This window comes from Hyaena hyaena, unplaced genomic scaffold, assembly GCF_003009895.1.
Source record: "Hyaena hyaena isolate Hyena2069 unplaced genomic scaffold, ASM300989v1 scaffold_49, whole genome shotgun sequence".
NCBI lineage: Eukaryota > Metazoa > Chordata > Mammalia > Carnivora > Hyaenidae > Hyaena > Hyaena hyaena.
Window position 1 is genome coordinate 3,854,453 of NW_024080681.1, and position 17,989 is coordinate 3,872,441.

Below are 17,989 nucleotides of genomic sequence, written 5' to 3' on the forward strand. Positions count from 1 at the left end.
GCCTTTTTCACTTAACAACAGATCTTAGGTATTACTCTGTAGCTGCTTATGTATAGCTTCTTCATTCCTTTCAATAACTGCATAGAATGCTGCTGAGGACGTACAATTTATTTAGTCAAAACCCTATTAAGGGACATGTGGATTATTTCCAATCTTTTGCTACTACAAACAGTGCTGGAATGAATATCTTGCATATACATTTTGCTCTTTTCCTAGTGTACTTTTTAAAGATTTTATGTTTAAGTAACCTCTACACCCAAAGTGAGGTTCAAATTTATAACCCCAAGATCAAGAGACATATGCTCTACCAACTGAGCCAGCCAGGCGCTGCCCCTCCCTGTGTACTTCTGAGCTACATTTCTAGAACTTAGATTCCTATGACAAAGGATGAACCCATTTCATGTTTTGGGGGTACATCTTTCTTCAGATGACTGTAGCAATGTTATAGCAATTATCTTTTTTTCTTGAATACCTTTGTAAGAGCTTCCATCAACAATCTTCTTCTGTTGCTCATCTTTAAATTGGATGGATTGTACTGTTCCTAAGGGAGGGCAATCCTGTGTCAGGGCAGGCCAGATCAGCTTTCTGAGCTTCGGGGCTCTAAGCTCATGCTCCACTGGTACCACAAAGTATCTATGAATGTATGTATGTATGTGTATAAGTTTGTGTGTTTGTGTGTGTGTGTTCAAATCTTAAGTACATGTTGAAATCTGCTTTCTCTATTCCCCTCTCCCTCAGTTATAGGAAAACTTCTTTCTTTACCCTTAATGTCTTTGTTACGCTTAATATGGACTCTACTACTAGCCTGAACAAAGGGTTTTGTCTTGGAAAGAACTTTACTTGGTTAGATTCTGGAGTTTTTAGGGTCCAGGTTATCCCAGAACTCTCTTAATTTCTTGAGTGCCCCTTGTACTCACCTACAGATTTGGGCCTATCCACATTATTTTCACTTTTGTTTTTCTTCATTCCCTCTTGCATCTTTTACCATGCTCCTTCTGTCTGGGGTTATTTTCCTTGAGCCTGAAGAAAATCCAATAGAGGGAATCTGCTAATAGCAAACTCAGTTTTTATCTGGAAATATCTTTGGGTTTTTTATTTAAGGATATTTTTACAGGTTAGAAAATTTTAGTGTAGGGGTTATTTTAGCACAATATATTGTTCCAGTGTCTTCTGGTTTCCCTTGCTCTTACTGACAAATTACTTGCCAGTCTAACTCTCAGTCCTGTACAGGTAATGTGCCTTTTGTTTTTCTGGTGGTTTTCAAGAGTTTTTTCTTTGTTTCCAACTATTGCCTTGGTCCAGTTATCTCTTTTACATTGAATAGAGGTACACATGTTAAATGGTCTCACTATTTCTTCTATAGTTTTTGCCCTATTCTATTTTCTTTTTGTTGTCTGTATTTTATTATGGATAGTCTTTTCAGACTCATCTTCCAGTTTATCAGTTCTCCTTTCGGCTTCATCCATGTGCTAATACCTACTTACAAAATTCTTAACTCCACTTACTCTATTTTTCAGTTTAAAATATTTTCTTTAGTTCTTTTTCAAATCTACTCTTTTAAAAGTTTCTAGTTCCTCACTGAAAATTTTAAGCCTGGCTTTAGTTTCCTTGAACTCTGTATATTAAACAGAGTTGGCTAATAATTTGTTACTGATAATTGTAGGGTATATTTTTGAGTCTATTTCTTTGGTCATTGTTTCTGATGGTTCTTGCTCACAGTATCTACTCTCCTCATGAGTTCAGTTATCTTTAAATGTGTTCTTGATGTTTTATTTAAAAAGTTAATTGTAGAAATAATTTGAGGCTAAGAATGATATTACGTTTTATTAAGAATTATTTTCATTTGCTCTTACTAGGTGTCTAGAGACACTAGCAATCCAAAAGCATTTGAATCCAAGTTCAAGGCCTGAAAACTCAGACTACAATCTCTGAGAAAGTGAATTTATTTCTAGTTCCCTCTTACTCCTGGGGTGTAGCCCTGTAAGGTTCAAGCTCTTGGTAGAAAACTAAACTCTGACTCTTTCCCCTTCTTTCCCCCCAGTCCTGTGATGCTGCCAAAACATACTTCATTTTTTGCTGCCTCTTCAGAACTGGAAAGTACCATTCAGGGCAAAAATGACTCTGAGTGACAGACTTACCTCTCTGGACTTTGGTCTTCTCTAGTATCTCAGCCCTGTAATTCCTCACTATCTTGTTAGCTCTTTGATGATGTTAAGAAAGAAAATTTTATATTCTGTCCAGCTTTATTAGTTATGATCGGTGATGAGAAAGGTCCAATATACTTGGTTTGTCATCAGAGAAAGTTGTTACTTTTTTTTCCTTCTTAACCTACTTCATATTTCTTCAGAGCACCTGTTACTACCGGACACTCAGCTCACACCAAGTATAAGGTCAATTTTAAAATGTGTAAAAAGAGGGGCACCTGGGTGGCTCTGTCCATTAAACATCTGACTTAGGCTCAGGTTGTGATGTCATAGCTCGTGAGTTTGAACCCCATGTTGGGCTCTGTGCTGACAGCTCAGAGTCTGGATCCCATTTCAGATTCTGTGTCTTCCTCTCTGTCTTCCCCTCCCTGCTCATGCTCTTTCCTTCAAAAATAAACATTAAGCAAATATTTTAAAAATGTATAAAAATAAAACTTAAGAAATGTTGGCGGTGCTTAATGACATTACACCATAAATATAAAACACAAAAGACAAAAGGCCAATACCCTTAAGATAGTATAAGCTCTTAGGTAAAAATAAAGGTATTACTTATACCTTTATTTAGTTATAAAGTAAAAAAAATTTTTTGTTTTCTAATTTTGTTTGGCCTCTCACTTTATTCAGGTTTCTGTTCATATTTCCTGTATTTGGAAAAGCCTTCTTTAGCATCAATTTAAAATAGTCCCATTCTCATCTCTTTCCCCATAACCTACTTTGTTTTTCTGCCTAGTATTTATCACAATCTGCTTGTTTGCTATCCTTTCATTATCTACATCCTCCATCACTAATTTAAGCTGTGAGAAAAAAGACTTTTTATTCAATGCTGTATCCTCAGTGCATAGAAACAGAATGTCTTACTTTAAAAATCATGGAAAAACATTTTTTAATACACAAAACAATAAAAATACTATTTATGGAGTGGCAAGCACTGTCCTAAATGTTTTACATGTATTAACTCATTTAATCCCAAATAATCTTGGGAGTTAGGTACTATCATGAAACCCATTTTACAGATGAGCAAACCAGATACAGAGAGAAATTACAAAGCTTGCCTAAAGTCAAATTGCTAATGAGTATACTGAAAAGAATTAACAATTTGGCCAAATACTCTTCTGCACCAATCAAACTCATCTATTCCTTTTCATACTTAAAATCTTGAATATGAATGAAGCCAGTTAAATAAAACCACTATCATGATTACCACCGCCACTAAGATTTTAGTACATATATACTAAAGACTGTGCTCAGCATTTTACATATAATATCAAACTTAATCCTTGCAACAATCTTGTGAAGTAGGTATTATCATCTCTTCTTTACAAAAGGAGAAAACTTAGGCTGAGGGAAGTTAAGTTAGTTGATTAAAATCTAGCTTGACCTGGGGTTCAATTTCAAGTTTCAATGTAATGCCTGTATTTTTAAATATTAAAGACCTGCAGTAAAACTTTATGTTTCAAAAGGATAAACAAGTACATTTCATAAAAAAAAAAAAAATATAGCAAGCATTACATACATCCATTTCAGACATATAATCTTCTGGTTTGTCCATAAATACTGCAGAAACTGGAACAGATGTGTTTTTGGACATCATGAATTTTAATGGAACTTCATGGTAGATTTGATTTCTCTCTCTCATTGTCATTTTCTTTTGGGGAAGTGGTGAATTAATATAAATTACTTTAACCGGTTTTGAACCTTAAAACAGAAACAGAAGAAAGAGAGTGATTAGTTTCTAATAGTTATATTTAAAACAAACAAACAAACAAACAAACAAAAAGCAGGATATCGGGCAGAAAGATCACCAAACAAAGCAAACTGGATAGGAAAGTGGTAACACATGTCTCATGCATTTGCCATTCTTGAGCTTGTGATCTTTACTGATATGAAGCCGAGAGAATTTGGCTAGAAAAACGTTCTCTAACAAATTTTTAAAAAGATTTTCTGCTTTTTATTGTTATGCTTTTACTGCCATTATTATTCAGTTCTTACAAGACTATACTTCCAAAAAGTGACAGTTTTTACCACAGAGAATACATTACATTTAGCTCTAATCTGTATTTTGCTCATCATAGTTCTGTATTTACTACTATTGTTACATAAAATAATATTAATTTTAGAAGATATTAACTTGATTGTCCAAAGAAAGGCTATCCTATGCTTACAAGTACAGACCTATTTTCATTCTGAATTCCAGTACCAGACATGTAAATAAGTCCTAGAAACTGACCCATTTGAGGCTACCTAATAACTGTTCTGCATACCTTTCATTTCAGTGAAAGACAGAAGAACCACATTATTTCATGTATTTTTGGCTACCCTAATCCGTAATTATTTTTCTCTTTCACAACCCAAAGTGAATACAGGTTCTGTAGACCTAAGAACTCCTGTATGGGTATAAATTCTAAAGTAGCACTATTTAAAGTTCTACTAAATGTAAATGTAAAATTCACATTCTCCTTAAACCAAAACTTAAGGTTTTGTACTTTGACAAATGACCACCTATGTTTAGACAGCTGAAATAGAACTGTTTCAACTCCTCTTCTGAAAGCATTACTTGATATGGCAAATCACAAACCTGCAACAGGTATTACTTGAATACACACTGGAATTTCCCACTGTTCCCTGTAGTTTGGTCCATGGTTATTTAATAAGGTAAATAATGATTGACTAGTTAGAGCTATCTGGGGGTGATATCTTGAAACAAGCTTCTCTGCATTTGGATCTTTACTAATATCCTGAAAAACAAAATACAGCTTGTTACTTGATTATATTTATTGGAAATTTCTTTGATGAAGTGCTAAAAAGAAGAGAGACATTCCAGAAAGGGACTGAAGAACAATAAGATCGTACGTACTTTATGAGGCACAGAAGATTACTTAGGAGAACCCAAAAACACTTTCCTACTTACAGAATGCATAGCTGCAGCTGTTTTTTCTGGTGTTTCAGTGGTAGATATGTTATCTTTTGAGAGCTGCAACTTTGCAGGCATTGAGGGAAATACCGTTTTTACATATTTTACACTGCCCTAAGTAAGAAAAAAGGGAAGGCCTTATTGCAATATCTTAGGTATTTTTCCCCTAAGAAAAGTATCTTTTCATCATATAAACCCCCAACTTAAAATTCTTCACTCTACTTTAGGAACCTTCTCAAAGCCAAGACTTCCATGATTTTGCTGGACAACCTGCATATATAGGTTTTTCTTTTCAAAAAATGTCCAAGACAGGGTGCCATGCAATCTTCCTTGCCACTTCAAATTCTAACCTCTCATGAGGTACAAATAGAACAGAAACTCTAAAATATCCTCTCTACCCATACTTACTTTCAATAATTGTGAATACACGCCTTTAAAAGAAAAAAGGTTATCTTCTTTGTATTTAGGAACATTAAAAAAGATGGGAATGAAGAGAAAATCAAGAAATAAAGCTGGTAGTGATATTTTTAAAAATAACAAGGACTGCTATCCATAAAATAAAAAAGACACATTTGTATTGCATATTTTAAAAGTTGTATCTGATTACTGTTCAAGATTTAAACATAAATATTGTCTATGTGACATACAGGTGATGTTTCAGACAAAAATAAGTTTATACTTTCATTGGTAAACCTTACCAATGCAAGAAGAGTTTTTTCTAACTTTAATCCCATCTCTATTCTGAATGGGAAGAATCCCATTAAGCTGGTGACTTCATGGAGAGTGTAGAACTCTGGATACTTTTTCACTTGTTCAGTGCAAGCTTTCAAAATTTGCTAGGAAATAAAAATTAAGAGACTTTCATTTGTATCATACATCTGTAATAACAGGACAAAAATAATTTAGTTACATGTGACTATATAATTATTCATTGAAAATATTAAGTTCATCTCATTAATGAAACTTTTAATAATCCAACCATAATATATATTCCTTTAAATAATCTCTTATTTTTCACAATTCGTTTTAACCTAATTTCTTAAAAGTTGATATTTAATAATATTAAAATTAGCAAATGTATTCAAATTTAAATTTAAATAGAAAAGATGCATCATATTTTCTGTGCTATTTAACAAACTGTCAAAGAAATAAAGCCACATGAAAATATCAGCACACTTTTCCTCCAATAAAAGCAGTTACATGACTAATTAGAAATAACTAAGTTTAATAAACTAACAATTCCCAAGCACAATGAATTAACAAAGCAGTTATCTTACAGGCCATTATAATCTACAGCCTAAAAAAATAAGTAACCGGGGTGCCTGGATGGCTCATTCAGTTAAGCATCTGACTCTTGATCTCAAGCTCAGGTCATAATCGCACAGTTTATGGGTTCGAGCCTCGCATCAGGCTCTGCACGGAGAGCACAGAACCTGCTTGGGATTCCATCTCTCCTTCTCTCTGCCCCTCCCCACCCCTCTCTCTCAAAATAAAGAAATAAACTTTAAAAAATAAATAACATAAGTTATAACTAATTAAATGATGGAGTATTTTCTTCTCTCTAAACTTTTCAAAATACTAATAACTTACCAGGAAATATAATCAAGAAGGAAATAAAATTTACAGCTTTACTCAAGCAGAATCTATGACGCTTGTGGCAACATGTAAATAACTCAAAGATGCACAGCACTTTTGGGTGGGAGTGGGGTTATAAAAACATGTACATAGAAGTGCCTGGGTGGCTAAGTTGGTTAAGGGTCCAACTTCAGCTCAGATCATGATCTCATGGTTCATGAGTTTGAGCCCCAGACTGAGCTGTCTGCTATCAGGGGAGAGCCCATTTTAGATCCTTTGTCCCCTTCTCTCTCTGCCCCTCTCCTGCTCTCATACATGCGCTCACTCACACACTCTCAAAAATAAATATTTTTTTAAAAACCATAAAACATATGTACATCATCTTTTAAGAAACATATTTTTTCTCCTCCTGTTAACGAACCTAATCTGAACCTTTTAGAATATATTTTACATCATAAGAGTAATTAGCAATAAGTATATCTTTGTCATATCTTTATATCCTCTTTTCCTTCAGACATCTATAAAATGTGTCAAGTTACAAATCAATAACTTTACTCCAGTCTATCTTTTCATTTAGTTTCATATCGCCTTCTACCCTTATTTAATTCTTACTGCTCCATCTTTCAATTTGTCCCTCTCCACCCATGCTTTTCAATGCTGACTTTGGTATTTTCTTCAGGATATACTTGTAACTAAGGCAGATGTGGGTTAATATGGAAAAATTCTGTTTGTTTTTAAAAATCCTAGTCAACTACAAAATCAAATCTGCATAAAATCTTTGTCCTTCATTTATATTAACTTCCATCCCTAACATTCCCATCTTAGAGCAGTCATTATAAGAAGTTGAACATACATGCAAAGGAAAGCAATATAGAAGAACTATATGACACAGAAACTATTCTAGTTGGATAATAGCTGGCACATCTTTTTGGTAAAACTGCTGGATGTTATAGTGCTTTTACAGTTTCACTTAATTCAGTAATTAGGGCAAGAGAAAGAGTCACAGGAAAATCTAACACAGTTTAACTCCTATATGGAGGTTATATTACTATATATTATTGTTGCTGTTGTTGTTATTATTATTATCTGAGAGAGAGAGAGATAGAGACGACAAGCTGGAGAGAGGGACAGAGAAAGAAAATCTTAAGCAGGCTCCATGCTCAGCCTCACATAGGGTTCAATCCCACCATGGGATCATGACCTGAACTGAAATCAAGAGTTGGGCACTTAACAACTGAGACACCCAGGTGCCTCATTTTTTTAAAGCTTTTTTTTTTTTTTTTTTTTTAAGTAATCTCCACACCCAATGTGGGGCTCAAACCTCAAACTCACAATTCTGAGACAAGAATCATATGCTCTTCCAACTGAGCCAGTTGAGGTGTCCCCATTACTATAGATTATTAGAGGTATTTCACAACTGGTAGGCATTAAGCAACTAAAGGATCATTGATACATTTAAGATTTTTAAAAAAAAAATTTTAATGTTTTCTTCATTTCTGAGAGAGAGAGGGAGGGAGGGGGAGAGAGAGAGAGAGAGACAGCATGAGCAGGGGAGGGTCAGAGAGAGAGCGAGATACAGAACCTGATGCAGGCTCTAGGCTCCGAGCTAGCTGTCAACACAGAGCCCGATGCAGGGCTCGAACCGCCATATCATGACCTGAGCCGAAGCCGGACGCTTAACTGATTGAGCCACCCAGGTGCCCTTAAGATGTTTTAACCTAATAATTTATTTGTCTTTGAAAAGCAGCTGTGAGGCTAAGAGATTTAGGCTATTTCCCATCACCCAACCTCTGAATGTTATTTAACACTCAAAATATCTTGAAACTAAATACACCAAAAGCATACACCTGTACACAATACAGATTTATCATTACAAAGAAAAGTGAAAATGACTCGGTTCCCTTATTTTGGGCCAGAAAGGAAGAATGTAGTAACATATATGTTTGAAACTTAAACATTTTATGGACACTACTTCTGGCAGTATGGTAGGGTAGGTACTTTGAAGAGACTTCTACCCAAAACCCACTAGATACTAGATAAATCACAGCTAATAATAGTTTTTAGGCATTACTAGACTTGGTACAAAGCAAAAAAATCTCATGGACCATAAGTAAATAAATAACCTCCAAATGCCTAGAATGAGAAGAAACAGGAGGAGTGAGTAGTAAGAAAATACATGAACACTGAGGTGATCTGAGGGCAAAAGCCTCCTCCTGTGGCAAGATCAGGTGAGGAGCTGAACATGCGACTCTTACACTTAAGTCTTACAAAATAGAGATTTGAACAGATATCTGTCCATCCATGTTCATAGAAGAATTACAACTTCAAAATGGCACAAGTAATCCAAGTGTCCATCAATGGATGAATGGATAAGCTAAATGTCCAAATACTTACAACGGAATATGTATTCAGCCTTAAAAAAAGATGAAGAAACATGCTGTAACATGGGTGAATCCTAAAGACATTACACTGAGTAAAATAAGCCAGTCACTTATATGGGGTTATATGGGGTTGCCTAGAGAAGACCAATTTCAGAGACAGAAAGGAGAATGGTGGTTGCCACAAAGTGGGAGGAAGGGGGAGCTGAGAGTTACTGTTTAATGGATGTGGTAAAATAAGAAATAATAAATACGTATTAAGTCTTTGTCTTGGTTCCTGACACAGGGCACCTAAGACTTCGGAATTTCCTGAGTGATAAGAAGGAATGTCTTTTGCATGCTACTGAGATGACTCATGGTCCCTAGATAACTCTGGGGAGGGAGATATTTGCCAGAAAGACCAAGGCTGATTAGAGGGCTAGAGATCGACCTACTCACCAATAAGCAATAATTTAATCAATCATGCCTAGGAAAAGAAACCTCCATAAAAACTCCTAAACATTGGGGTTCAGAGAGCTCCAAGGTTGGTGAACACATGGAGGTACTGGGAGGGTGGTGTGCCTGGAGAGGGCGCAGAAGCTCTGTTTCTCTTCCTGCGTTTCTTACCAAATGCATCTCTCTCTTCCATTTACAATAAACTAGAGTTAGTAAGTGCTTACCTGAGTTCTGTAGCAAATTACTGAACTAGAGGAAGAGGTCATGGGACCCTAGGTCTACTGTCCAGAGTTGGAGTACTGGTTGGTGTGGGGGAAAAAAAAAATTCACATAGTTGGTATCAGAAGTGTTGTTACAGCAGGAACAGTTCAAAAATAGGTACAGAGTCTCAGTTTTGTAAGATGAAAAGATTTCTGGAGATTGACTGTATAACAATATGAATGTACTTAATACTACTCAACTGTATACTTAAGATAGTAAATTGTGTGTTGTGTGTATTTTATAAGTAAAAATTAATTTTAAAAAAGGGAAGGAATTCTGACACATTCTACAACATGGCTGAATCTTGAAGAAGCAACATTCTAAGTAAAATAAGCCAATCACAAAAGGACAAATACTATATACCTTTGTGAGGTACCTAGAAAATTCAAATGTCAAATTCATAGCACAAAGAAGTAGAATGGTGGTTGCCAGGGACAGGGGAGAAGAGGGAACAATGAATTATTTAAATTATTTAATGGGAACAGAGTTTCAGCTTGGGAAGATGATAAAGTTCTCGAGATGGATGGTAGAATTACAATCACAACAATATATAAAAGCATTTTATGCCATTCAACTATCCTTAAAAATGATTAGAGGCACCTGGGTGGCTCAGGCATTGGTTGGTTAAGTGACTGACTCTTGATTTTGGCTCAGGTCATGATCTCACTGTTCCTGAGTTTGAGCCCCACATTAGGCTCCTGCTTGGGATTCTCTCTCTGCTCTTCTCCCGCTCGCACACACTTGAGTGCATGCACACACTCTCTCTCAAAATTAAAAAAAAAAAAAAAAAAAAAAAAAAGTTAAAATGGTAGCTTTTATGTTATGTATATTTTACCACAGTTAAAATGTGGAGGGGCGGAGGGAGAGAGAAGGAGGGAGGGTGAGAGGAAGAAGGAGAGAGAAAGAAAAATGGAAGACAGACTGGGGTCTGACCTAGGGAATATGGGCACCTCAGAAAGACAGAGTTGAGAAAATGAAGGAGAAGCAATAAATGAAAATGGCTGAGAATTTTTCAGAACCAAAGAAGGACAGGAATCTATAGATACAAGAAACATAATGAACCAACCATGATTTAAACACACATACACTGTAATGAAACTGTAAAACACTGAAAATAAAGAATAGTGGAGAGAGAAAGAGAGATTCCCTAAAGGAACTGACAGAGACAGAATCCCAAGCAGGCTCCAAGCTGTCAGCACAGATCCCAACACGGGGTTTGATCTCATAAACCATGAGCATAACCTGAGCTGAAATCAAGAGTTAGCACTTAATCGAGTAAGCCACCCAGATGCCCCCAGGTAACACACTTTTCAATAACAATAACATTCACCAGAAACAGAATTATTGTTGTTAGATTGGGAAACAGAACAGTCAAGTTAGATTTATGTATGGAGTAAAACCATCTAATGAGAAGGAGAACAAAATAAAAATATTTTCAGATAAACAAAACAAGATTGTTTATCACCAAGAGACCTTCATCAAAGGAACATCTCGAACAGATAGCATTTGAGGAACAATGAAGAGGATCTCAGAATGTAGATTTGAAAAGAAGAAATGCAAAGTCAAAAAATTACCAAATTTGTAGATAAAACAAATATTGTCCATATAAAATAATAATGTAGATAGGTTTAAATAAGAAACATCATTAAACAACATCAGTTAGGAGCGATGTGATGAAAGTCAAAATGTTCTATGGTTTCTGCAGACATACAGACTGTAAGACTGAATAGAACCAGGAAATTGACCTATGAATCAATAGTAACAAGATAATTCAATAAGGGAAAAAATTCATTGTAAACATTCAAGTGTAACCATTAAGAGAACAGAAAAACCATGAATAAATTCCAAATTAATAAGAAGAGGAAAAGAAGGAGAAAAAAAGTCAATCTCTTCAAAAGAAGTAAAAATAGAAAGAACTTTAGAAAAAGATAAATAGAAATCACAAACAAGTCTGTGTACATCAATTATCATAACGAATATAAATGAATAATCTTTCCAGTTAAAAGACAAGAGATGTCAAGAGTTTATTCAAAAAGAAAAGGAAAAACACAATCTAGCTAAATACTATTTTAAAAAATATTTGTAAAATACACATTCTACAGATTAAAAAACCCCATTAAAATCCCACCTAGCTCTACTGTAGAATCTGACAAGTGGATTCCAAAATTTATATGGAAATGCAAAGGATTAAAAAGGGCCAAAAACAATTTTTAAAAAGAACAAAGTTGCAGGACTTACCTGACACGGTTTCAAAACTTACTAGAAGACTAGGTGGTGCTAGCATAAAGACAGATATATAGATTAATGAAATAAAATAAAGTCAGGAAATTGACCCACTTATCGATGGTGACAAGGCAATTCAGTGACGGAAAAAAATTGCTTTTTCAACCAGAAGTGCTAGGCAGTTTCTCATCATTGACAGTTTCAACATTGTGGACCAGATGCTTCTTTGTGGTGGGGGGGCCATCCTATGTACTGAAGGATATTTAGCAACATTCTTGGGTCTACCCACTAGATGCCACAAGTACTCCTTCCTCAGTTGTGACAACCAAAAATGTCTCCAGACATTACCAAATGTCCCCTGGAGGCTAAATCACGCTTAGGTGAAAATCATTAGGCTAGAACTAGATATCCATTCAAAAGAAGAATAAATGGTGATCCAAACATCACATATTGCACCGAAAAAACTTGAACATTCACATTCAAACTATAAATCCTTTAGGTCAGGGTTTCTCAACACAAGTATTACTGTCATTTTGGGCTGGATAATTCTTTGTTGTGGAGACGTCACATGCACTTTAGTATGCTTAGCAGCATCCCTGACCTCTAGTCAGTAGATACCGGTAGCATTCTGCCAGCTGTGACAACCAGAGATGTCTTCTGATATAGCTAGAGTCCATAGGGGTAAACAAGTAAAAGTCACCCTAGATGAGAACTACTTGGGGTCAGCAAAGATTTCTATGCTAGAACACATACAAGCACCAACCATAAAACATTTTAAAAAGTGAGACTTCATTAAAATTCTGTTCTTTGAGAGACAGTTAAAAACATTAAAAAACATGTCACAAACTGAGAGAAAACCACATATATAAGAGACCTGTATTCAGAATATATAAAGAACTTTCACAACTCAATAAAAATAAAAACCAATAAAATCAGCAAAAGATTTTAAAACATCATCGCTCATTAGGAAAACTAAAACCACACTGAAACACCACTACATACCATAAAGTTGTTAAAATTTAAAAAGATTACCAATACTAGGTGTTAGCAAAAGTACAGAGCAACTGAAACTTTTTTTTTTTTTTTTAAGAGAGAGACAGTAGGAGCAGGTGAAGGCGGCAGAGGAAGAGAGAGACAATCTTACGCAGGCTCCATGCTCAGCGCAGAGCCCTATTCAGGGCTCAATCTCACGACCCTGGAATCATGACCTGAGCCAAAATCAAGAGTTGGGAAGCTCAACCAACTGAGCCATCCAGGCACCGCAATGGAACTCTTACACACTGCTGATGAGTGTAAAATGGTACATCCATGATGAAAAAGTTTGACTGTTTCTAATAAAATTTAACTACACTTGCCATACGATCCAGAAATTCTACTCCTAGTTCTTTAATCCCCCAAAATGAAAACAATGTTCCTAAAAATCCTTGTACAAGAATGTTCATAGTAGTTTTATTTATAATTGCCCCAAACTGGAAATAACATATGCCCATCAACAGCTGAACTGATAAACCAATTTTGGTATAATCATACAATAAAACAAAAAGGAATAAAAAAGAGCACATTATGCATATTTGTGTCAATATGGATGAGTCTCAAACAATGCTGAATGAAAGAAGCCTGACACAAGAATACACTGTGTGCAATTCAGTTTTTATGAAACTCTAGAAAAACTGAATCTAATCCATGCTGACAGAAAGCATACTGGTGGTTCCCTGGGCCATGGTCAGAAAGAGGCATAGAAATCTTGTGACTGTGATGGAAATATACCACATTATGACTGTGGTCATGATCATACAGGCATATACCTCTGTGAAAACTCAGTGACATGCATGTAAAATGGATCCTTATGATATGTAATTATACCTCAATAAAATTGAATTAAAAAAAAGGAAGAGCTTATTTAGTATATAATGACTATATGCTCTAACAATATAGATACAACACAATCTTTTTTTTAAAAAAAGTAGAGGGGCGCCTGGGTGGCTCAGTCGGCTGAGCATCCGACACAGGTCATGATCTCACGGTTCGTGGGTTCGAGCCCTGCGTGGGGCTCTGTGCTGGCAGCTAGCTCAGAGCCTGGAGCCAGCTTCAGGTTCTGTATCTCCCTCTCTCTTTGACCTTCCCCTGATCATGCTCTCTCTCTCTCTCTCTCAGAAATAAATAAAACATAAAAAATTAAAAAAAAAAAAAGTAGAGGAAAACAGGGAGATCATACAAAAAAATTTTGTACAGAACAAGCCTCATAGGTTACCACAGTGACTCAAAAAGACTCAAAAGCCATGGGGCGCTTGGATGGCTCAGTCGGTTTGGCCTCCTACCTCAGCTCAGGTCATGATCTCGTGGTACGTTGAGTTCAAGCCACGTGTTGGGCTCTGTGCTGACCACTCAGAGCCTGAAGCCTGCTTTGGATTCTGTGTCTCCCTCTCTCTCTGCCCCCCCGCCCCCCCACTCTGTCTCTCTCTGTGTCTCAAAAATGAATAAACGTTAAAAAATTGAAACAAAAAGGACTCAAAAGCCAGTATGAAGAACTGTCACTGGCTAAAGATGGTATTGTTTGAGCTTTGAAAAAGTAACTGCAGTGGACTAAAACCCATTAAACATGTTTAATTCTATGATTTAATAATAATATTTTTAAAAAAGAAAACACCAATCAACTTTGAAGAATAAGAAGGAATTTTTTGAAACTGGCATATAAGGGGAAAGAATCAAGTATTTTTTTTCTGCTACATGAACTGAGGAACCAAAGAGATAAGGGAAAGCATATCTTAACAAAATTATTCCAACTAATAAATAATAATAAGTGACACAACTAGAATTCTACAATCCTTGCAAAGCACAGTGAATGAACTGACTAGGCACTGAGCACAAATTGCTGCAAACACCACAAAAAAGAAACAACCAGACATTATGTCCCACCTGATTAAAGAATACAAAATCTATGTGTTGAGTCCCTTTGGCCATGACTAATTCTGATCAAGCTTCCAGATCCCAATGACAATTTGTAAGAAATACAGAGAAAAGAGGAACATGTTGAACATCACTTCTAATAAACAATCAAAATCTAGACTGTGGGAACTTTGTAAGTCAAATGACCCAAGTTCTTGAAAAGTTCAAGGAAAAGAAAGGAACTGGGGAGGAACTTGTAGATTAAGAGTCCATTTTTATCAAATAAAAGTGTCCAACATATATAACCCATCACAATTTTTTTGTTTTGAATATACAAAGAACTGTCACACATCAATAACAAAAAGAAAATCCAACAGAATAAATGGCAAAACTTGAACAGTTTATTCATAAGAAATGACCAATTAGCATATGAAAATATAGTCTTATTTTATTTTTTTAAATGTTTTATTTATTTCTAGGAGAGAGAGAGAGAGACAGCGTGAGCAGGGGAGGGTCAGAGAGAGAGGGAGTCACAGACTGAAACAGGCTCCAGGCTCTGAGCTGGCAGTCAGCACAGAGCCCGACGCGGGGCTCGAACCCACGAAAGGCGAGATCATGACCTAAGAGAAAGTCGGACGCTTAACCGACTGAGCCACCCAGGCGCCCCTATAATCTTATTGTGTGTGTGTGTATATATATATATATATATATACACACACACATTCTAGATTGTTTAAAACTGAAATGGGGGTGCCTGGGTGGCTCAGTCGGTGGAGCATCCGACTTCGGCTCAGGTCATGATCTCACAGTTTGAGTTCGAGCCTGACACCTGGCTCTGTGCTGACAGGTCAGAACCTGGAGGCTACTTTGGATTCTGTGTCTCCCTCTCTCTCTTCCCCTCCCCCACTCACATTCTGTCTCTCTCTCAAAAATAAATACACATTTAAAAAAAAAAATGAAATGACGATAAGTATCAACTTCAGGATACAGAGCAACAAAACTCTCAAAACTGCTGGGCACACTATAAAGTGGTATAATCCTTTGGAAAACAGTTTGACATTATTTACTAAAGTTGAAATATGCATACTTATGACCCAACAATTTCATTCCTGGGTATATACCCAGTAGAAATGTGTGCACATGTGCACCAAGAGCCATGTTTGAGAATTTTCATAGAAGCACTGCTCAGAATAGCTCCAAATAGGAAACAACTCAAATTGTGATCAATAGAATATACTGTAGTTTATTCATACAATTAACAATGCACAGAAATGAAAATTATTGAACTAGAACTATACACATACACGAATCTCACAAACATAATGAGTGAAAGAAGAATTCTGTTCACTTAAAACTTCAAAAAAAAAAGGCAAAAGTGAGCTTACAGAAGTACCAAAATAAAGGGTATGGAAATTATCAATACCAAACTTATGTCAGTGATTACTTCTTAAAGAGGGAGAATGTTACCATCAGGAGGAATACACAAGGAGCTTCTGGGTTACTGGAAATGTTTTATTTCTTGACTTGGAAGAGCGCTACATAGGTGTTCACTATATAATTATGTTAAGCTGTGTATAATTGTTCTATATACCTTCCCATAAGTATACTGCGTTTCATAACATAAAATTAAAATTTTAAAACAGTAAAAAAATCAGAAAAATATCAGTGAGCCTTGAGGGTGGAGATATAAAATGGAAATCAGACAAAATATGCTGCCAAGTCAATCTGACTAAAAACAAGACTTAATGCTGATTGTTAGCTATCAAATAACATACTCTGTTAATAAACATTTTTATATTCACTTAAATAATTGAGAACTTACTGTGTGTCAGGCATTATTCTAGTCATTGGGAACAGCAGTGCACAAAAAAGTATTTATATGTAAGTGTTGTGGAGAAAGACAATAAAAAAGAATAAATATGGTAAAAGGGAACTCTGAAAGTGATGTTATGTTTTTAGGGTAATTAGTGATATCCTCATTGATACTTGGCATCTGAATAGAGAGAGACTGAGATCAAGACACTAATCTATGCACTTATCTGGGGTACAGCTTCCAGAAAGATGGGAAAAGCCAAAGACCTTAAGGCAGGACCATGCTTGGAGTATTCAAGTAAAACAAAGAGGCCAGTAGGCCAAAGTAGAACAACTGAGAGGGAAGAATATAAAAGATGAAGCAGGCTGGGGTGGGGGTGTTGAGAGGCTGTGATCATGTAGGGCATTGTAGAACTTTGTAAAGACCCTCTCTTTTCTTTCTTTTTTTTTTTTTACAAATAGTTTATTGTCAAATTAGTTTCCACATAACACTCAGTGCTCATCCCCACAAGTGCCCTCCTCCATGCCCATCCCCCCCTCCCCCCCACATCCATCAGTCCTCAGTTTTTGTCAGCATTCAAGAGTCTCTCATGGTTTGCCTCTCTCCCTTTCCCCCACCATTTCCGCCCTTCTTCTCCCCCTTGGTCCTCCGTCAAGTTCCTCCTAATCCTCCTATATGTGCAAACATATGATATTTGTCCTTCTCTGCCTGACTTATTTCGCTCAGCATAACACCCTCAAGGTCCATCCATGTTGCTACCCATGGCCAGATTTCATTGTTTCTCATTGCCATGGAGTATTCCATGGTATAGATAAACCACATCTTCTTGATCCATTCATCTGTTGATGGACACTTAGGCTAAGACCCTCTCTTTCTGAGTGAACTGAGAAACCATTTTAAGCCAATGACAGAAGAGGATGTGACTTATGTTTTAAAACCATCATTCTGGTCCTTTCAAAGGCACCATTAAAATAGGAAAAGCTACAATTCCTTTTCTATGTGGAAAAATATAATACTTGGTTTGAGTATATCATATATAGGTTCAGAGAAAATAAACAGGTAATGCTTCCTTTTATTTAGAAGAATCATTCTTTTAGTTCATATTAATAGCGAAATTTTTTTCACCTTAAAAAGTGTTCAAAAAATGGTTAAACTAATATCCTCCGCTGTCCCCCAATTTACAGTGACCAGTTTGTTTTTTTTTTTTAAATTGTGGTGAAATACACAGAAAACTTACCATCTTAAACCAATTTTTACATGTAGAGTTCAATAGTGTTAAGGTTATCGCACTGTTGTGTATAAT

The 17,989-nt window shown here is 35.9% G+C and overlaps 1 protein-coding gene across 13 annotated transcripts in view; it reads right to left on the minus strand.

Annotated features, from left to right (window-relative positions):
* Positions 1-17,989, minus strand: part of ICE2 (interactor of little elongation complex ELL subunit 2) — a 65,443-nt gene that overhangs the window by 35,861 nt on the left and 11,593 nt on the right. For all 13 annotated transcript variants that reach the window (XR_005528191.1, XR_005528192.1, XR_005528193.1 and 10 more), the window contains 4 exons: positions 5,814-5,951; positions 5,113-5,229; positions 4,780-4,939; positions 3,718-3,899 (listed from right to left, as the gene is read on the minus strand). Coding sequence is in view for 10 of the 13 variants with exons in the window: in XM_039230602.1 (XP_039086533.1) it covers positions 3,718-3,899; positions 4,780-4,939; positions 5,113-5,229; positions 5,814-5,951 (597 nt within the window). In the remaining 3 variants the exon portion in view is untranslated. The remainder of the gene's footprint in view (positions 1-3,717; positions 3,900-4,779; positions 4,940-5,112; positions 5,230-5,813; positions 5,952-17,989) is intronic.